This window comes from Trachemys scripta, chromosome 2, assembly GCF_013100865.1.
Source record: "Trachemys scripta elegans isolate TJP31775 chromosome 2, CAS_Tse_1.0, whole genome shotgun sequence".
Lineage (NCBI taxonomy): Eukaryota > Metazoa > Chordata > Testudines > Emydidae > Trachemys > Trachemys scripta.
This window is the reverse complement of record NC_048299.1, coordinates 67841647-67860235: the sequence shown is the minus strand read 5'-3', so window position 1 is coordinate 67860235 and position 18589 is coordinate 67841647. Positions and strand designations below refer to the sequence as shown.

The 18589-nt window shown below is 41.7% G+C and overlaps 1 protein-coding gene across 9 annotated transcripts in view; it reads left to right on the top strand.

The window, feature by feature from the left end:
- Positions 1–18589, top strand: part of THRB (thyroid hormone receptor beta) — a 260055-nt gene that overhangs the window by 181235 nt on the left and 60231 nt on the right. For 8 of the 9 annotated variants that reach the window (XM_034760787.1, XM_034760791.1, XM_034760790.1 and 5 more), the window contains one exon: positions 9320–9383. In XM_034760787.1, coding sequence (XP_034616678.1) covers positions 9377–9383 — 7 coding nt within the window. In that variant the 5' untranslated portion in view covers positions 9320–9376. Of the gene's footprint in view, positions 1–985; positions 1052–9319; positions 9384–18589 lie in introns of those variants that run through there. The other variant, XM_034760784.1, reaches the window with a different exon arrangement.

Sequence of the window (18589 nt, the reverse complement as noted above, 5' to 3'; positions counted from 1 at the left end):
CCCGGCCCCGGCTCACTCCCCGACCCCGGCTCACTCCCCGACCCCGCGGGTCCGGCCCCGCGGGTCCGGCACCATGCCCCCGGCCCCGGACAAAGAGGCCCCGACCGAGCCTCCCGATTTTCCCGGACATGCCCGGCTTTTGGGGATTTCCCCCCGGACGGGGATTTGAGCCCCCAAAAGCCGGACATGTCCGGGAAAATCCGGACGTATGGTAACCCTAGTATCATCTCATATAAACTGCGGCCTACAAATATTCCACTAAAGTGGCCAGTGAAAAAGAATCTCGCACATAACATAACCCCAAAAATGTTGACTTTGGTTTACTATTAAAAATATATTTCAAGGATATTCGATTAATAATAAGTATTATCCATGCACTACTGACTGTTTTTCATAAATTGCAATTGGAGTCGCCAGTTCAGACTTTCTCAGAGAAAGTGGAGGGTAAAATGAAAGTAGCTTTTGTGGAGAAAGTTTACAGAACAAAATGTTCAGATGATACATCAAGTAAATCCTTCACCACAAAGCCAAGATAGCCCCCAAGAAAAATAAAAGTGCCACATCTTGTGCCAAAACAAAATGTAAGGGCTCATAGCCTGGAACACCTGATCAAAATTAACTGGCATTTTCCCCTTCACTTCCCTAGTTCCCAATTACAAAACCATAAGAACTGCATTTTAGAAGGGACTTTTACATTAGAACAAAGTTGAAAGGGAGAACATTGGGCTCTATGCAGGAATCACTGCGTAAAATGCTATGGCCTTTGTTTTGCAGGTCAGACTAGAGGATCCTGATGGCCTTTTCTGATCATATGAATCTAAAAACATTTAAACAAAAAAATCTACTCAGCTACTACCTTTGAGTGTTCCCTTTGCTGTTGCTTAGGATATTTATGTTTTAATAAGGACATTCTACCTCACAGCTCAGTTTCCAATTCTGACTGACCCTGCATTCAAGAAATAATCCTGTGTTTATGTGATCACAGCCAGACGTTCTGGAAATGACTGAGATAGAAGCAGTATTGCCAGCCGCCAGCCTTCAAAAATCAAAGGTCAGACTCCACAAATTTGTGATTCACCCATGTATTGCCAGACGTCAGGATACTGGGCTAGATGGACCATTGGCCTGACCCAATATGGCCATTCTTATGTTCTTATGAAAACTGTAGAAATAGACCAGATCATCCTCTCCAAGACAGAAGATGTAGCGATTCCAATGCCAGAAAGAAGTCAGAAATCTGACCTCCTGTGTAACACAGGCCATAGAACTTCCCCAAAATAATTCCTAGAGCAGATCTTTCAGAACAACATCCAATCTTGATTTAAAAATGGTCAGTGATATTGGATGTGCCAAATTTGAGTGGCATTGCAACTGGGCACTCAGAAGTCCCAGCGCCACTCAGATTTGGCCTGGCTGCTCTTCCATCATGACGGGGAGGATTGCAGGGGCAGCCAGGCAAAATTTCTGTGGCTGACATTGCAACTTGGCACACGGGTTGATGGTGGACAGGCAGCTGGGCCAAACCGGAGTGGCACTGTGACCCTGTGTACCCAGTCGCAAGGCCACTCATCACTCAAATTTAGCCCACACCATTTGAGTGCGGCATGAGTGATGGGAGTGAGCAGAGCCACTGGGCAGCCAGGCTCAGGAGAAGCCATCCTAACCTAGGACAGAAGTGGAGCGCTGCGCTGCACCATCCTTAACCCACCCATTGCTTTCCTTCACTTTCTCCCTGTTGCGGACTCCAGACTCACAGAATACTCTCTGGTGGGATATGGAAGAGGGAGGGATGGTGTTGTGGAGCCTGCTAGCTCACCATTTGACATGGGAAGAATCAGATCTGGAGACAATCCAGACCAATGCTACTTATTTAAGCATCATAACACCTCTCTGATGGAGGTATATATTATTATACCCATTTATCAGATGGGCTAACTGAGGAACAGAGAGGCTAAGTAACTTTCCTAAGGTCACATAGCTACCGAGTGGCAGAGTCAGAACCACCTTTTCTTTTAGCTGAAGATGAATGGACAAGTCTCCCAATTTTTTCTTAAAGGGCACGATAATCTAATTTGCTGCACACCTCTTGGGACTGGGAAGTGCTGCTGAGTGACCTCAAATCAGTGGTATTTAAATATATGTAGAACCCTCCAAGACTCAGCGCCTAATTTTATTAGCTCCCATGTGATGTACATTCAGCTTAGCCCTGGGGAAGTGCATGGGCATTTCTGTTGTCAATCATGTTATAAAGTCATATGTTGAGTCATATGAAGATCTCAAGGTCACTTTTGATTCAACATACACAAGAAATGTTGGTAGTACATTAATGGAAGCCATTTTGTTACCTGGCAAGTCTATCTACAAGTGTGCACTGAAAGTATATTATTTACTGCTGGCAATGTAATTATAGACTTTAGAACATGTTCAGTGCCTTGACTTCATCACACTAGACTGTGATAGGCTTTAAAAATGAGAAGATTCGGGAGACTAGCTACATTATGAAAGAGAGACTGGCCTAATGCTTTTGACAGAATTGTTAGTGCTTTCTGGCAGATGCTAGATTGACAGTACAGTACTGGAGATTGAGGACTAGTCTACACTAGAAGCTCTACATTGGCAGAGCTGTCCTGACGCAGCTGCGCCGACTAGCGCATCTGGTGAAGATGCTCTATGCCGATGGGACAGCTCTCTCCCATCGGTGTAATTACTCCATCTCCGCGAGAGGCAGTAGCTATGTCAGCGGGAGACATAGTGCTGGTGTGGACAGCTCTTAGGTCGCTGTAACTTGCATCACATGGGGGGGTGATTTTTTTCACACCCCCAAGCAACATAAATTATATCGATTTAAGTGGTAGTGTAGCCCACTGTGCTGGCTCCTCCATGTTGCCTAACAGCTCTTTTCTGGAAAGGGACCAGATAAAAAGTCAGTCAGTCATTTCTCTTCATGCCCATTCAGTCCTTGGCATCTCTGCTGACATTTGCCAGTAAGACTTTCTTTTGTGATGCGAACATTTGTCCACAGGGGACTGAGCTCAAACTGCAAAATCATTTGGCATACCTCACCAAAACAGCCATTAGATGCTAAAGACTACCAGCCACTGCTTAGATCTGAAAGGTGAAAGGCTTCAGTACCCCATTCCTAATCTTTTGAGCCATTCAATCCCTCTCAGGTTTGTTGTTTAATCCAGTGAGTTTGTATGAGAGAAGAGGAGTTTGGAGTGTGCGTTTAACCAAACTGGTTAAAGTTAATTGGTTAATCACCTTTTGTGATGATGAAAAAGAGTAAGAACAATAACTGGCACATGGCTTGTCAGTCAAACAGACTGATGTGTTACTAAACTAGAAACCCAGGTTTCTGAATGAATTCCAAATATGCCCTTTTCTAGCCAGTGGAGACTAGGAGTCCTGAGATATTATATGGGGAAAGGGACAGTATGTAGCCATTTCTAATGTTTCTTCTGTGTTTGGACAAATCTGAGGGCTTGTCTACACTACTGCTTAAATTGATGCAACTTACGTTGCTCATGGGTGTGAAAAAGCCACGCCCCTAAGTAACATAAGTTACCTTGACTTAGGCTTTGTCTACACTATGCAGCTTTTAGCGACACAGCTGTGCTGCTAAAAGGTGCACAGTGTAGCTACTGTTTGTCAGCAGCTGCTGTTTGTCGTCTGCTGTTTGTCCCTCATCAAGTGGCGTTAGCTTTGTTGGTAGGCAAGCACTCCTGCCGACAAAGTGCTGTTCACACCAGCGCTTATCGTCGGCAAAACTTTTGTCTTTCGGGGGGAGGGAGGGATAAGGGTGGGATAAGGGTTAACACCTCTGAACGACAAAAGTTTTGTCTTTCAATTGCCAATGTAGACAAAGCCAAAAAGCGCTGTCTTCACTATGCAGACATACCTCTGCCTCTCATTGAGGTGGAGTAATTACGTTGACAGGAGAGTGCTCTCCCATTGACATATTGTGTCTTCACCAGGTGCGCTACGTCAAGTGAAGACAAACCCTGAATCTTCCTTTCCTGACACTGAATCATACACACAGCATGTGGCTGCAAATCTGGAGGCTGGGGAAAAGGTTCAGAATATCTGCATTGAAAGGACAGGAGAAATCTTTTGCAACCTTAACTGCCATATATCTGCAACTAATGCTTTTGGGATGGGGCTTATCTCAAGATAGTAGCCTAGGGAAATCTTTCATGAATGGAAAGATTGGACTGTAAGGGGAGAGTGAGACTGTGGCTAGCCCTCTTGCAAAACACTAGACAGATTGCTAAAGGCACAAAAGTTTAGATTGCTAGAGATTGCTTCCTGGGTGGTAACATTAAGAGTGAAAACCTAAAAGTTGTTTGCATTTGTGTTGGTTCTAGGATATGAGAAAGAAAGGTGGGTGAGGTGATATCTTTTATTAGAGCAATTTCTGCTGGTTAAAGAGACAAGCTTTTGAGCTCCACAGAGCTCCTCTTCAGGTCTGGGACAGGTAAACAGAGTGTCAGAGCTAAATACAATCTGTTCTGCCTTGTAATTAGCTGTGACCCACCTGATTATCTTTCCCAGACCATAAGATATTACATCATCCACCTTTTCTCTCTCATGTAAAAGTTGTATCATTTGTGGAGTGCAGAAAGGGAAAGTTAGGCACCAATGTTCATAATGTATGAATCCCATACATTACTGGCCTGTTGTGGAAAAGGGATTTGCCCCATAAATCTCCCGCTGGATGCCATTTGTACCCTTTTACAACCTTTTTAGATCAGTAACTGATTTTGAATGAGAACCAGTTTTTCTTTAACATCCTCCACACTTAACCAGCCTCCAAGGAGGAAAATTCTGTAGCTAATTTAGACACCACTCACCCCTCAAACAGATTACAATATTAGATCCAGAGAAAACTGTGAAGAATGTGGGGCATTTGGGTATTATTTTAACAAAAAAAAATGTGTAGCTCAGTTTTCCCTCTTGTTTTCTAATGTTACCCACTGGTTATGAAGGGACTAATTTTTTTCTTGGGATGGGGAATGGGTAAGAGTCAGGTGGGTCTGAGTTGTATGAATGAACTACCAAGAGTTGTCTACATTTGAATAGGGTTGCACTGGAGATACAATGGAAGACAAGTGACTGGATATTAACTTTTAATAACTGGCAGCCAAGGGAAAGGAAATATGGAAGCAGCTTGACTGGGAACAAAGGACTGAGGTGTGAGCACTTGGGTATCAGAACTCTTTTCATTCTAGCCCTAGGACATTTCAATACTGTATTCCAGTTGACTCAGGCCAGGTCTACACTAAAAAGTTAAGTTGATCCAGCTACATTGCTCAGGAGTGTGAAAAATCCACATCGCTGAGCAACATAATTAAGTGACCTAACCCGCAATGTTTCTTCCATCAACCTAGTATCACCTTTCACGGAGATGGATTAACTTCAGTGATGGGAGAAACACTCCCCTCCCCCCATTGCGGTAGTGAGCGTCTACACTGAAATGCTACAGTAGTGCAGCTGCAGTGGTGCCGTTGTTGCAGTTTAAGTGTAGACATAAAAGCTGCCTTGGTTTGAAAAGGCTGCACTGTGTCCCTGCAAGCATCTGCTGATTGCATAGCTTCCCAAAATCTGTAACCGGCGTTCCTGTTCTTTTGGATTGGCTGGAAGAGCCAAGGTCAGAAACAGGGGTGCTAAAGTCAGTGGTATAGCAGGGCCAGAGGGCTCCTCCTTATAAAAAGTGGAGCCTTAAGGCCCAGCACTAAAAGGAGTATTCTTCCAGAGAGATTGTCTAAAGATTGGAGGCAAAACATGCCCTTGTGGATCTATAGACAAAGACATTTGACTTTTGGGACAACAAAACAGATAAACAGCACAGACTGAACTGTTCCCTGCAATTTGCCACATTCCTTAAAAGGAAGTTATTTTATTTACTGCAGATAAAATGCAGGATGAAACTTTAATTACTAATTCCAGAATTGAATCAAGAAACACTATTAAAATCATTGTCATCTATAAAACAGTTAGCAACCCCAACCAATCAGGGCCCAATTGTGCTTGTTGCTGTATATACTCAGAGCAGGAGGCAGTCCCTGACCCAGTGAGCTACACAGACGAGAAAGAGGAAGAAAGTAGTCTTTCAGGTTTACAGACAGGGAACTGAGGCACAGAAAAATTAGGTGACTTGCTCCAAATCACACAAGAGGTCTGTGGCATTGACAGATCTATTGAGTCTCAGTGTAGTGACCTAAACAAATGGTCATCTTTCCTTTCATTCATTTCCTCCTGAATTTTTACATGAGTGATTACTTCATGCCAAGTACTAGTCTCATTGAGGAAAATGGCAAAACTCCCATTGCGGCGTGTTGGTCCTTAAAATATGATTGGCTGAAAAAGCTTTTACTTTTCTTTATTTCTTTCTTAAATTGGCCTGTAGACAATAATTTTAAGACTAGTAACTAATTATTTACAGGAGGGACAAGCTTTATTTCCAAAACATAATGATTTGTTTTTAAGAGTACTGTCAGATTGTCAGTAAGTAACCTAACCACAATTACATTCAGGCAAATGGTTTATTGGTGAGATTCACTAGTTCCACTGGCATGTTGGAAGGGGTCTGATCCTGACTTTAATGGGAGTAGGAACAGACCTGATCTATGTGTACTAGTTTCCTGTTTAATTTGTTGTTTGGCAGAATATAAAATACCTCAGAGTTCCACAAGATGTCAGTAGAAAGAGAATAAAGTTTTCTTTGTAGCCTCTGTTTATACTTGTTTGTACATGGCAAAAGTGAAACAGAATATCTGTTTTGCACCTAAAGATTAAAGGACATACTGTTATTTCTACGAAGAGTCCAGATTTGCTTTCAGGCAGCCAGTAGGGAGGGAAAGAGGAGACACAAATACATCAGAACATGCAAGGAGTCTGATTATTTTGACTTTTGTCCCATAAAACCTTCATCCAGCAGGTTTTATTTTCTTACTTGCTGTTATAATTACCATAAAAGTTGAGATCCTTTAAATACTTTGGGAACTTGGTGTAGCAATCTCAAACTTTGGAATAACAATTTATTGTTAAGGTTTATCAAACATGTCAGGCTAAATGGATCAAAAATGATTAAAACAAATTAAGAACAAGTTACAATTAAAACAATATACTAATACATTACATGATGAGGGCTAAACTCATATAGAAAAATCCTAACATTGGACTAGTAGGTTTCTAATCATGTCAAGAGAGAATAAATAACAGTGAATTATAGGGCTATAATTTCATTAGGGGTTTGTGCCAGTGTCATAAATCATGAGAGTGAAGCTCAAGGAGACTCAAAAGATTAAATGCAGCTGTTTCTTATTTTATATCATGTGTGGCTCTAAATTCAGATCTGTACCCTGCCCAGGTTCCCAAGGAGAGCTTCTTTCATCTGCTTATGTATGCACTTCTGCATGCGTCTCTGCTAAACCTTTTTTGGCTCCCGTCTCCTTTTTCTCACACTACTGACTGTTTCTTGCTAGCTTTCTACCCCCGGCGTGTCACTCGTTTAACACATTAGTCCTGTTGTACTTTCTTCATTGCTGGAGCACACTTCCCCTGCCACTTTAGTGGCTCTGACTGGCTCCGTTTCATAACTCACAGCTGGGTATGACATCCTGTTCATGGTTGGTATCAATGGTGCACTAGAGGGAGCTAGAGGATAACATGATGCCAGCCAAATTATAGTAAGGGGTTCCAGCCTCGTAATTAATAAAGAACAGGTAATGTGGACAGGCAGACCTGATAAATGGAAAAACGTTTTTCTTGTTTTACCTTAAAAAACACGTCAGTCTGACTTTATTTGGGGACTCTGACATGGGTCTTCAAAATATGATTGGCTGATTTTCAATATTTGCTGACATGACATCACATGAATTTATAGCACTGCCTTGCACCCATGATAGCCCTGTATGAAGGGTCACAGGTGGAGCAGACGTGCAGTGGTGTCTTTGTATGCTCTGCACCCTGCAGAGGAGGTTCCATGCCAGGCCCATGTAGGCCAACACAGAAGGGCTACTAGAGACCCAGGGCCCTTCCACATAGATGGTGCAGAGGGTGTGCAGCTGGTGTTCCAGCTTCTAGGTTGAAATAAAGACAGTGAGATGTTATGCCACAGTTTTGGTGGTGGTCCATTCCGTTCTTCCAAGTCCCCATGGAGTTCCATGTTCAAAGCCTGAATGATTACTCTGACTTTTTGTGGGTTAGGAGCCCACATTTACCCCAAGCATTTACTTTCCCATACTGCAACTAGTGTGGTAAAGAATATAGGAAACAGGCATATTTATTTTAACAATGTATCCTCTGGTTTAATTTTTAAAGGAATTTTCAGTTAAAGTAATCACACTATCCATAGAGCATCTTCTTGCTTACAATATCTAAAGCTTGCATTTCTTTTACAATTAAGTTATTTGATTTAATTACTGAAGGAAATATTATGTTTTGTAGTACTTGTCTATAAGAAAGACGCCGCACAACTAAGTAATGGATGTATTGGTTATTGTGAAATAATGCTAACAACTTCCTATAAAGTTTATGGGCAGAACCTTAGCTGGCGATCAGGCCCGTTATCTCTCAAGAGGGGACGGAAGTGTCCCTAGAACCCAAATAAATCTAAAGAAAATAAGAATACATGTCCGAAAAGCTTTCATTGAATAGTGGGAGGAAAACACAAGTAACTTACATGGCCCTTGCAAGATATTATGAAGTTCTAAAGGCATCTTTGCATTAATATTAATTGGGGCCCTGTGGAACCTTCTACCAGGTCTGGCTCCAGGCACCAGCCCAGCAAGCAGGTGGGGCGGCCAAGGGGAAGGGGCAGCACGTCGGGCTGTTCGGCGGCAGGGCCCTCTCGGAGGGAAGCACCTGCCGCCGAATTCCTGCCGAAGAAGAAAGCGGCGCAGTGGAGCTGCCACCGGAGTGCTGCCAATTGCAATCGTAGCTTTTTTTGGGGGGGGGGGGGGCGGCAAAAACCCTGGAGCTGGTCCTGCCTTCTACATAAAATCCAGAGGAAGGAGTCCCCTGGCTGGTAGTTCCATGGTGTGAGTGGGAGCATTCTTCTCTCACATGCACATGCTTTCTGACTATGCGTTTGGAGACCTGGTCTTCCACAACTCTGCCACGTTTCAGGCAGTAGCTCACACTTTGTGCCCTCTGCAGTGGTGCAAGGCACCTCAGCTTCAGTGCAATGTGAAATGCCAGCAGACATGGACTGTAGCATCCAGTACCAAAAATGTCTTATCCTGTTTACTTACTGTTAGCCCAACTATTTTACATTTGTGGATGTATCACATATATATTTTTTTTCTCCTTTTGGCAGGTGATATTGGTGAAAAAGAAGAATGAGAATGATTACTTATCCATAACTCCCAGCAGTATGTCAGGTACCCATATTTACTACAAAGTCTCTACACAGTGTCAAATAAAATAATATATAATATTCTATGGGCATTGAGTGCTTTTCAAAGGTTCTGAAATGAATTGGTCCTGGAGACAGAAGTCCTCCTTGTACCCCCAGAACAGGTATAAGTCAGGTAGTAAGATTCCCCCACATCACCCTGCTGATGTGCCTCAACTCCCCTGCTGGAGGGGCCTGCTCCAGAGAGGGAGGGAGTAGTTCATGCTCCGTGACCATTCCTTCCTGGACTCCTCTGCTGAAACTGCCAACACAGTGGCAATTGCTACCAACTGTGTCGGGTGTCACGGTGGTTTCTCTGTTGAGGACATGTCTTCTAAGGACTGGACTGAAATAAACTCAGACCATCAAGCAATCATCCTGTAAAAATGGCTTTCTTTACTACTGACCTGGGCTGAATTGAGGCCAAGGATCTCAAAGCGAAAGGCTCTGGATTTCATTTCAAGTCTCCTTAACCAGCCTGTCCCCCTTTTAGATATAAAATGTGGGAATGTTCACTTAGCATTAGAATCATGGCTGTAAAAAAAACTGTAATCCAAGAGTGGGATGTCTACAAAGATGCCATGTACAGAAATGACATTTCTAGGGTTTTTTTAAAATTTGCATTTTCAAAAAGAAGCTGTGGGTGATGCCGTATTTTTCAATAGCTTTTTATCATTTCTAAACTTGCATGTTGTATTTTAAAAGCTCCCGTGTGAGTTGCAGGATGCAAATTTTGAACTGGTTGGGGGAAGTCACAACAGGTCAGACTGAATTCCAGTCACTGTGCTCAGGGGGCATTCCATCTCTACTCCCTTGGGAATGCCCAGTGCCCCAGAGGGGGCAAGGAGAGGTAGGTCATGGTTTTGCCCCTCCTTCCATGCTCTGTGCAGCAGAGGGTAGAAAGCTGCACCTACAAAGGGCACAAAAGTACCCAGTACTCTGGCCTTGTGGACTGGGACCTTCTGGAGACATTGTGACTCCCCAAAGCAAAATGTCTCATTGTGCTTCCCCTTGGGAAGTGTGACTGAACCGCCCTGGATGCAAAGAAGGGGTTAACTGGTATAATCTGCTCTTTAGCATTTATAAATAGGAGTAAGCACCACAGACACGTGTAAAGCAAAATGGCTGGGTGAAAGAAACTGATTTTAAAATCAGTGTCAGTGCAGCTGCTGCTTTAAAGTGTTTTTCATCCCGATCCATTTTAATTTTTCATTTCTTATTAAGAGAGCTTGTAATTCCCCTGCATGATTGAGAGTGGAGAAAGGAGCATGCTTAGAATATAAAGCTTTTCAAATCTTTGGCTACAGCATTGCTAGAGAAAGGTCTAAAGCCAGATGGGAGGTCATCCTTAATAAATTAAAATAAAGGTCTAGATTCTGCTCTCCGAAGTTCATGGAGCTACCATTCATTTACACCCATGTGACTGAGAGCAAAATCTTGCCCAAAATGTGTTAGATTACCTCGAATTATATCTTGTATTATACTGAATGTATATCTACTCACTTTTTTATATATCGCCCCCTTGCATGTATGCTGCATTTTTTATTACTGTTGATTACTTAGTAGATATTGGTCAAACATTCCGGTCCTTACTGAAATCAGTGGGAGATTTGCCTGAGAAAGGATTGCAGGATTTGGCACTCTGTTTAATAACCAAGTCACAGTTACTGTGCAAGTCATTATTTTTGAATTATTTTATTCTGGTGCATTTAAAATCTCAACTTTAACATTGTAGTAGTGTGATTATTTTGAAGTGAATGTTGTGTGTGTGTGTGTGCTGTGTTTATCTGTCTGACTCTTTAGCTGTATCTCTAGCTAGACATAACGATAAAGAGAGATGCCAAATTTTCCAAAATGATTTTGTGTGCCTCAATCTTTGGATGCCCAATTTAGGTGGCTTGCCCCTTTAAGGGCTAAAGGCCTGAGGCAGTCAACCCTAGTTACTCAGGAGGCACATCTGAGCAGGGATCAGGTGATTCCACTATAAGAGGAGCAGGAAGCTGCAGAAAGAGGAGGATGCTTAGGGAGAAACAGTCAAAGAAAGGTATGGCAGAGAGTGCAGAATTGCTGCCCTGAGCAGGAGGCTCTTGCAGGAGACCCTTGACCGGGGAAGGTTTGGGTCTGGAAGCCAGAACCAGAGGGCTGAAGAAGGCTAAGGGGCAGGGAAAACAGACTCCATGGGAGTAAAAAAAATCTCCAGCCAGGTATGGCTGAGAGTGCCCTGACATGGCAGGGAAATGCTGCACAGAGCAGACTCCGGGGGAAAAGAGAAGCACCAGCACTGAGCTTTGATTTATGTCCTATGTCAATAAATTAAACCCCAGGAGAAGGGGCATTATTGGACATAAAGCCTGAGTGTATTTAATAAGTGAACGGGAGAAACTGAGGCAAGCTGTCTGGAGATTGACCTCAGGTCTCGAGAGGATGTTCAGGACAGGAGGCAGTTGGCTTGGTGACACACTTTATGGGGCCTGATTTTTCAGAAAGTGGGACTCCTTTGTATGTAAATGTATAAAATACGAAATTGAAAATGGCACTATAGTGCAGTGTTTTTATGTGAGAGCCAAGTGAAAATAAAATAAAAAATAAATTCTTACACAAATGTGAATGTGCATTTATTAGAATGCAGACTCATAATAAATTTAATTTGCCCTGGAACATAGCCACAGGAATCTAAGTAGTCCTACAGAGTGCATGAAATTTTGTAATTTCTGGCTGTGGGAAGGGGACAGGTCTGGCATGCATTGTGTTGGTCTATACATCTTTACTAACATTATCAGTTGTGAATCTCAGATTTTGCAGTCTATGTGATGCACTCATTTAGAGACATACATTTTTAGTACAGATTATAGTGATCACACATTCAAATAAAGGTGAAATTCAAGAAGAGGGGTAGTTTCACACACTGCAGGTAGGATTCAGAGTTGAGTGTGGTTTCAAATACATGCATGCTGGTACCTTCAAATAGCTGCCTTTGGCATCATAGCACATACTTAAATAAATGATGACAAATGATGTATGATGCATGGATAGTATAAATATACATGCATGTATAATTATTACTTTGCTATTTCAAAAGCAAATTCTTTTAAACATGTTAAAGGCACTTATTCTCAGTTCTGATTAACTATATAGCAAATTAGATGTTTTTAAAGAAGCCATGTTTGAATTGCAGAAATGTCTTAAAGAGTTATTTTATTTATGCACAGATAGCTAGAAAATGCCCAATTGAATATTTACCCACCCAACCCCTCCCAAAAATGTCATAACTGCAGTGAGAAATGTCAACTCAAAGAGTAATATTTGCAGAAAGATATAAGTACCTTGGAAACAAGGGCTTATACAGAAACTGCCTTTTCAGCTAGAACTATAACTTTATCTACTGTAATACAGATGTAGAATAGAATATAGGCTTGGAACTGGTACTCTCTCTTTAAGATGATGTAGTTTCTAATAAATTAGTTTCCAATAAAGAATGTGAAACACACTCTATAACAAAACTTTCCTTTGTTCAAATATTCTAGCAGAGCTGATGCTTGAAGCATCACCCCTGAGTAGCAGTAACATATTCACTGATGGTCTGATTCTGCCTCCATTGAAGTCAGTGGTGAAACATCCATTGACACAATTGGTGCAGGCAGGGTCAAGTCTTGAGACACCAGTCTTGCAGTCCTTCCTCAGGCAAAACTCACATTGACTTCACTTATAGTGGGAACTGAGCAAGGAATCAAGTCTGGGCCAAAGTGTGAGCAAGTAAATAACAGCTGCAGTGTACAGTAAATTCACATTAATTTCTGCTTTACAATATACTGAAGTAAAATACTAAGTCCTGTTGAAGTCATCAGGATTTTTTGCCATTAACTTCAGTGGGGCCAGGATTTCACCCTGAGTGTATATCTTTTCACAATTTATCCAGAAACTGGGGTTCAACGCCCAGATATTAATACAGTTCTGTTTGAAAATGACCATTAAGTTGAATCAAGATAGGAATTATAATATAATTAAGTGCTGACGGGAAATAGAATTTAAATGTCATAAATGCATATTTTCAGAAAGCAGACCTTAATATGCAATATTTCTTGTAATAGGTCACTCATTTGGAGAAGGAAAATAATCAGCTTTTATGAAAACAAATCTTTCTGCAAATGAGTAGCTGCAAGACTAGTTTATGTAATTTCAAAGGACTAGAAAAAGTAATAGGTTCAGATAAAACAGTCACCTTTTCTGTGTAGTCTGTTTCTCTGTAATGCTCATTAACCTGTAGCACTCTGCAATAATTCAGATGGAAAACAATTGATTGTCGAGTATCAATTGAGGAGTGATTTCTCATAAATTCCCTCAACGATCTTCTTATGGTAACTTAATTTAACCTACATCACTGTGTAGCACAGCAAGTTGTCTCCCTGTTCTTGTCCAGCAGACCATGACAAAAAGCCCACTAACTGAGAAGTATTACTTCCTTTAACTAATGGACTTTTTAGAAGGACAGTAAAAACTTTAATGTAAGGTTTGGTTAGTCCAGGATTCAGCAGCTTTGTAGTAAGCTACTGGGGATTTTCAAAAGGTTAGCAAGATTTATAATGTGGGCTGATTTTGCATGAAGCTGTGAATCACTCCACAAAGGCCCTTTTACTTGGGAAGGTGTATTTTCTAATGTGCAGTTAAAAATAACATATTAAATAGGTGGTACCATGTCAACATGGTAGCTTATTGTTAATTTTTATTCTTTTTGTGTAACTGATGCTTTTTTTTAAATCCAGTGTTTTTACCTTTAAATATACTATTTCTTAGCACTGCATTGGGATTGTTTTGGCTTTATAGAAAACAAGTTTCTACTAAAACACTTCCATGTTCACAAAACAAGAAGGACTTATCTCTGTACACCTGTGCAGGTGCCCAATTTGAACGCTTTATTTAATATTGCTGTCATAACTCATGTAAACAACCATTCCCTTTTCCAGACAAAAGGCACTTTCGTCTTCAAAAAAATAAAATCACATTTAGGTAAATTTTAATAATGAATGGAGGAAGCAAATGTCTCTACTTTTTTTTTTATTAACTCTGTAAAGACTGCTAGCCATTTTCTCAAGCATGGTTCATTATTTTAGAATCTTGGTGCTCTCTTCTTCTCTCAGTAAGCAAATCAGTATGTTTGGGTCAGTTTCTAAAATCTTTTCTTATTTTCAAAAATGTTGGATAGTTCAGCCTGACACTTCCTCCACAATTAGATTGGTCAGTTTCATTTGGAACAAAGGCTGTTTTCTTTTGGAACTTTGTTTTCCTGAAACATTGCCTTGTGGTTAGAGCATGGAACTATGAGTAAGGAGTTCTGGATACCATTTGCAGCTGTGCCATTGTCACTCTGTTACATCTGTCACTCTGCCCCCATAAATTGAAGTGATTGCAGTACATTATTGTTGTTTGTTAATTTCAAATGAAAAACAATTTTGAAACGGCTAAAAAAACAAACTAAATCAATCTATTTCCCTGTGTTCTTTCCCAGCGTAAGCCAGTAGACCAGAAACCGATACAGAGCCATTTTAAAAGGACCTCAAAACTACTATCCACCCACCACAAATTTTTCATAGACCCAGCCACAGACCATCATTTATTTCTACTACAGGCCAGAGACACCAGAATCTCACTTATCCTCCATATATATACTAAGGTTTTGATCCTACCCAATTCCAACTTCATACTGGGCAACAAAAATGATTAGGGTGCTGGAGCACATGACTTATGATGAAAGGCTGAGGGAACTGGGATTGTTTAGTCTGCAGAAGAGAAGAATGAGGGGAGATTTGATAGCTGCTTTCAGCTACCTGAAAGGGGGTTCCAAAGAGGATGGATCTAGACTGTTCTCAGTGATAGCAGATGACAGAACAAGGAGTAATGGTCTCAAGTTGCAGTGGGGGAGGTTTAGGTTGGATATTAGGAAAATCTTTTTCACTAGGAGGGTGGTGAAGCACTGGAATGGGTTACCTAGGGAGGTGGTGGAATATCCTTCCTTAGAGGTTTTTAGTAAGCTTGACAGGCTTGACAAAGCCCTGGCTGGGATGATTTAGTTGGGGATTGGTCTTGCTTTGAGCAGGGGGTTGGACTAGATGACCTCCTGAGGTCCCTTCCAACCCTGATATTCTATGATTCTATGGTCAAGAGAGCTCCATCTTACTCTCCAAATAATATCTAAAATAACACCTTCCCCTATCTCCTATTTCACTAGGAGCTAGCAAAAACAATCTAAACCATGCATCTCCCTGTACTGGCTGGAAACCCCACTAGATCTTCCTTTCATACTTATCCTCCACGCGTGAGTTAAAGAATCCACCCTTCAGGTACAGAGAACATATCCAATCATATCCGATTCACTCTATAGACCTCATTCACCAAAACAGTGAACATTTATTTATCATGGGGAGAAAAGAGTTGACAGAGCTTCAGAATGTAATGTTTTTACTTGCAGTCAATAACTGAAAAAATGTACCATTATAATACAATCTCACCCCTGGTAGTTGGCTAATAATACACCTCTACCCTGATATAACGCGACCCGATATAACACAAATTCAGATATAACGCGGTAAAGCAGCACTGTGGGCGGGCGGGACTGTGCGCTCCAGTGGATAAAAGGAAGTTCAATATAACGCGGTTTCACCTATAACGCGGTAAGATTTTTTGGCTCCCAAGGACAGCGTTATATCGGGGTAGAGGTGTATTAGTGATAGTCACTGTAGAAATGCTGGTAGACATGTAAATATATAAAATGGGCAGGGAATCGGCAACAAAGTTAAGGTTCATTGTTGAGCTTCAGCTACAATTGTCCTCGTTCTCAAATAGTTAGGATATTTTATAACTACTACCCTACGCTACCAGCACTCCCAGCTATCTTCGAGATACCACTGACATCCTGATGAAACTACAATCCATCGGTGATCTTCCAGAAAACACCATCCTGGCCACTATGGACGTAGAAGCCCTCTACACCAATATTCCACACAAAGATGGACTACAAGCTATCAGGAACAGTATCCCTGATAATGTCACAGCTAACCTGGTGGCTGAACTTTGTGATTTTGTCCTCACCCACAACTATTTCACATTTGGGGACAATATATACCTTTAAGTCAGCGGCACTGCTATGGGTACCCGCATGGCCCCACAATATGCCAACATTTTTATGGCTGACTTAGAACAACGCTTCCTTAGCTCTTGTCCCCTAACGCCCCTACTCTACTTGCGCTACATTGATGACATCTTCATCATCTGGACCCATGGAAAAGAAGCCCTTGAGGAATTTCACCATGATTTCAATAATTTCCATCCCACCATCAACCTCAGCCTAGATCAATCCACACAAGCGGTCCATTTCCTGGACACTACTGTGCTAATAAGCGATGGTCACATCAATACCACCCTATACCGGAAACCTACTGACCGCTACACTTACCTACATGCCTCCAGCTTCCATCAAGGACACACCACACGATCCATTGTCTACAGCCAAGCTCTAAGATATAACCGCATTTGCTCCAATCCCTCGGATAGAGACAAGCACCTACAAGATCTCTATCAAGCATTCTTAAAACTACAATACCCACCTGCTGAAGTGAAAAACCAGATTGACAGAGCCAGACGAGTACCCAGAAGTCACCTCCTACAAGACAGGCCCAACAAAGAAAATAACAGAACACCACTAGCTGTCACCTTCAGCCCCCAACTAAAACCTCTCCAGCGCATCATCAGAGATCTACAACCTATCCTGAAAGATGATCCTTTACTCTCACAGATCTTGGGAGACAGACCTGTCCTCGCTTACAGACAACCCCCCAACCTAAAGCAAATACTCACCAGCAACCACACATCACTGAACAAAACCACTAACCCAGGAACCTATCCTTGTAACAAACCCCGATGCCAACTCTGTCCACATATCTATTCAAGTGACATCATCATAGGACCTAATCACATCAGCCATACCATCAGGGGCTCGTTCACCTGCACATCTACCAATGTGATATATGCCATCATGTGCCAGCAATGCCCCTCTGCCATGTACATTGGCCAAACCGGACAGTCTCTACGCAAAAGAATTAATGGACACAAATCTGACATCAGGAATCAAAATACTCAAAAACCAGTGGGAGAACACTTTAACCTGTCTGGTCATTCAGTGACAGACCTGCGGGTGGCTATATTACAACAGAAAAACTTCAAAAACAGACTCCAAAGAGAGACTGGTGAGCTAGAATTGATATGCAAACTAGACACAATCAACTCCGGTTTGAATAAGGACTGGGAATGGCTGAGCCATTACAAACATTGACTCTATCTCCCCTTGTAAGTACTCTCACACTTATTATCAAACTGTCTGTACTCGGCTAGCTTGATTATCACTTCAAAAGTTTTTTTTTCTCTTAATTAATTGGCCTCTCAGAGTTGGTAAGACAACTCCCACCTGTTTATGCTCTCTGTATGTGTGTATATATATCTCCTCAATATATGTTCCATTCTATATGCATCCGAAGAAGTGGGCTGTAGTCCACGAAAGCTTATGCTCTAATAAATTTGTTAGTCTCTAAGGTGCCACAAGTACTCCTGTTCTTCTTTTTATAACTACTGTAGGGCATTCTAATGATAATTGTATTAATGTCGTAAATCAATGGCTATTTATTTACCCACTTAATTCTAGCTCGTTTTTGTCTTGGAATTATTATTATTTTACTGTGTTGATAAAGAGAGGATGCTATGGGCTGCTTCTGGCTTTTCAGAATGTGAACACATTCACAAGGCCTTTAAAAATTCTAAATGGAACTTTTTAGAGCTGTAGGTGTAAAAGAAGCCTCTCTTCACATCCCGATCACACATTCTTGCCAAAGATGTTTGTTGTTGGCCTATTTGGATAAGCATTCTCAGTATTATCTATATTTTCTTTAATCAGTTCCTTAAACCTTTGCCACGGCTTGTTAGTTTTAGCAGTTGCCCTTTACAGGTGGTGTCAGCTGACTCACGCTAATGAGTAGAATTTGAGCCCAGTGAGCCCAACTCAGCTGACACCAGCCAAACATGGCTGTTTAATTGCTGTGTAGACATACCCTCCATCAGTGGTGCACAACCTTAGTACACAGGAGACCACACAACCTTGTGTGGGCCAAACAGATTCTACATATTTCCATGTATCGGGGGTAGCCGTGT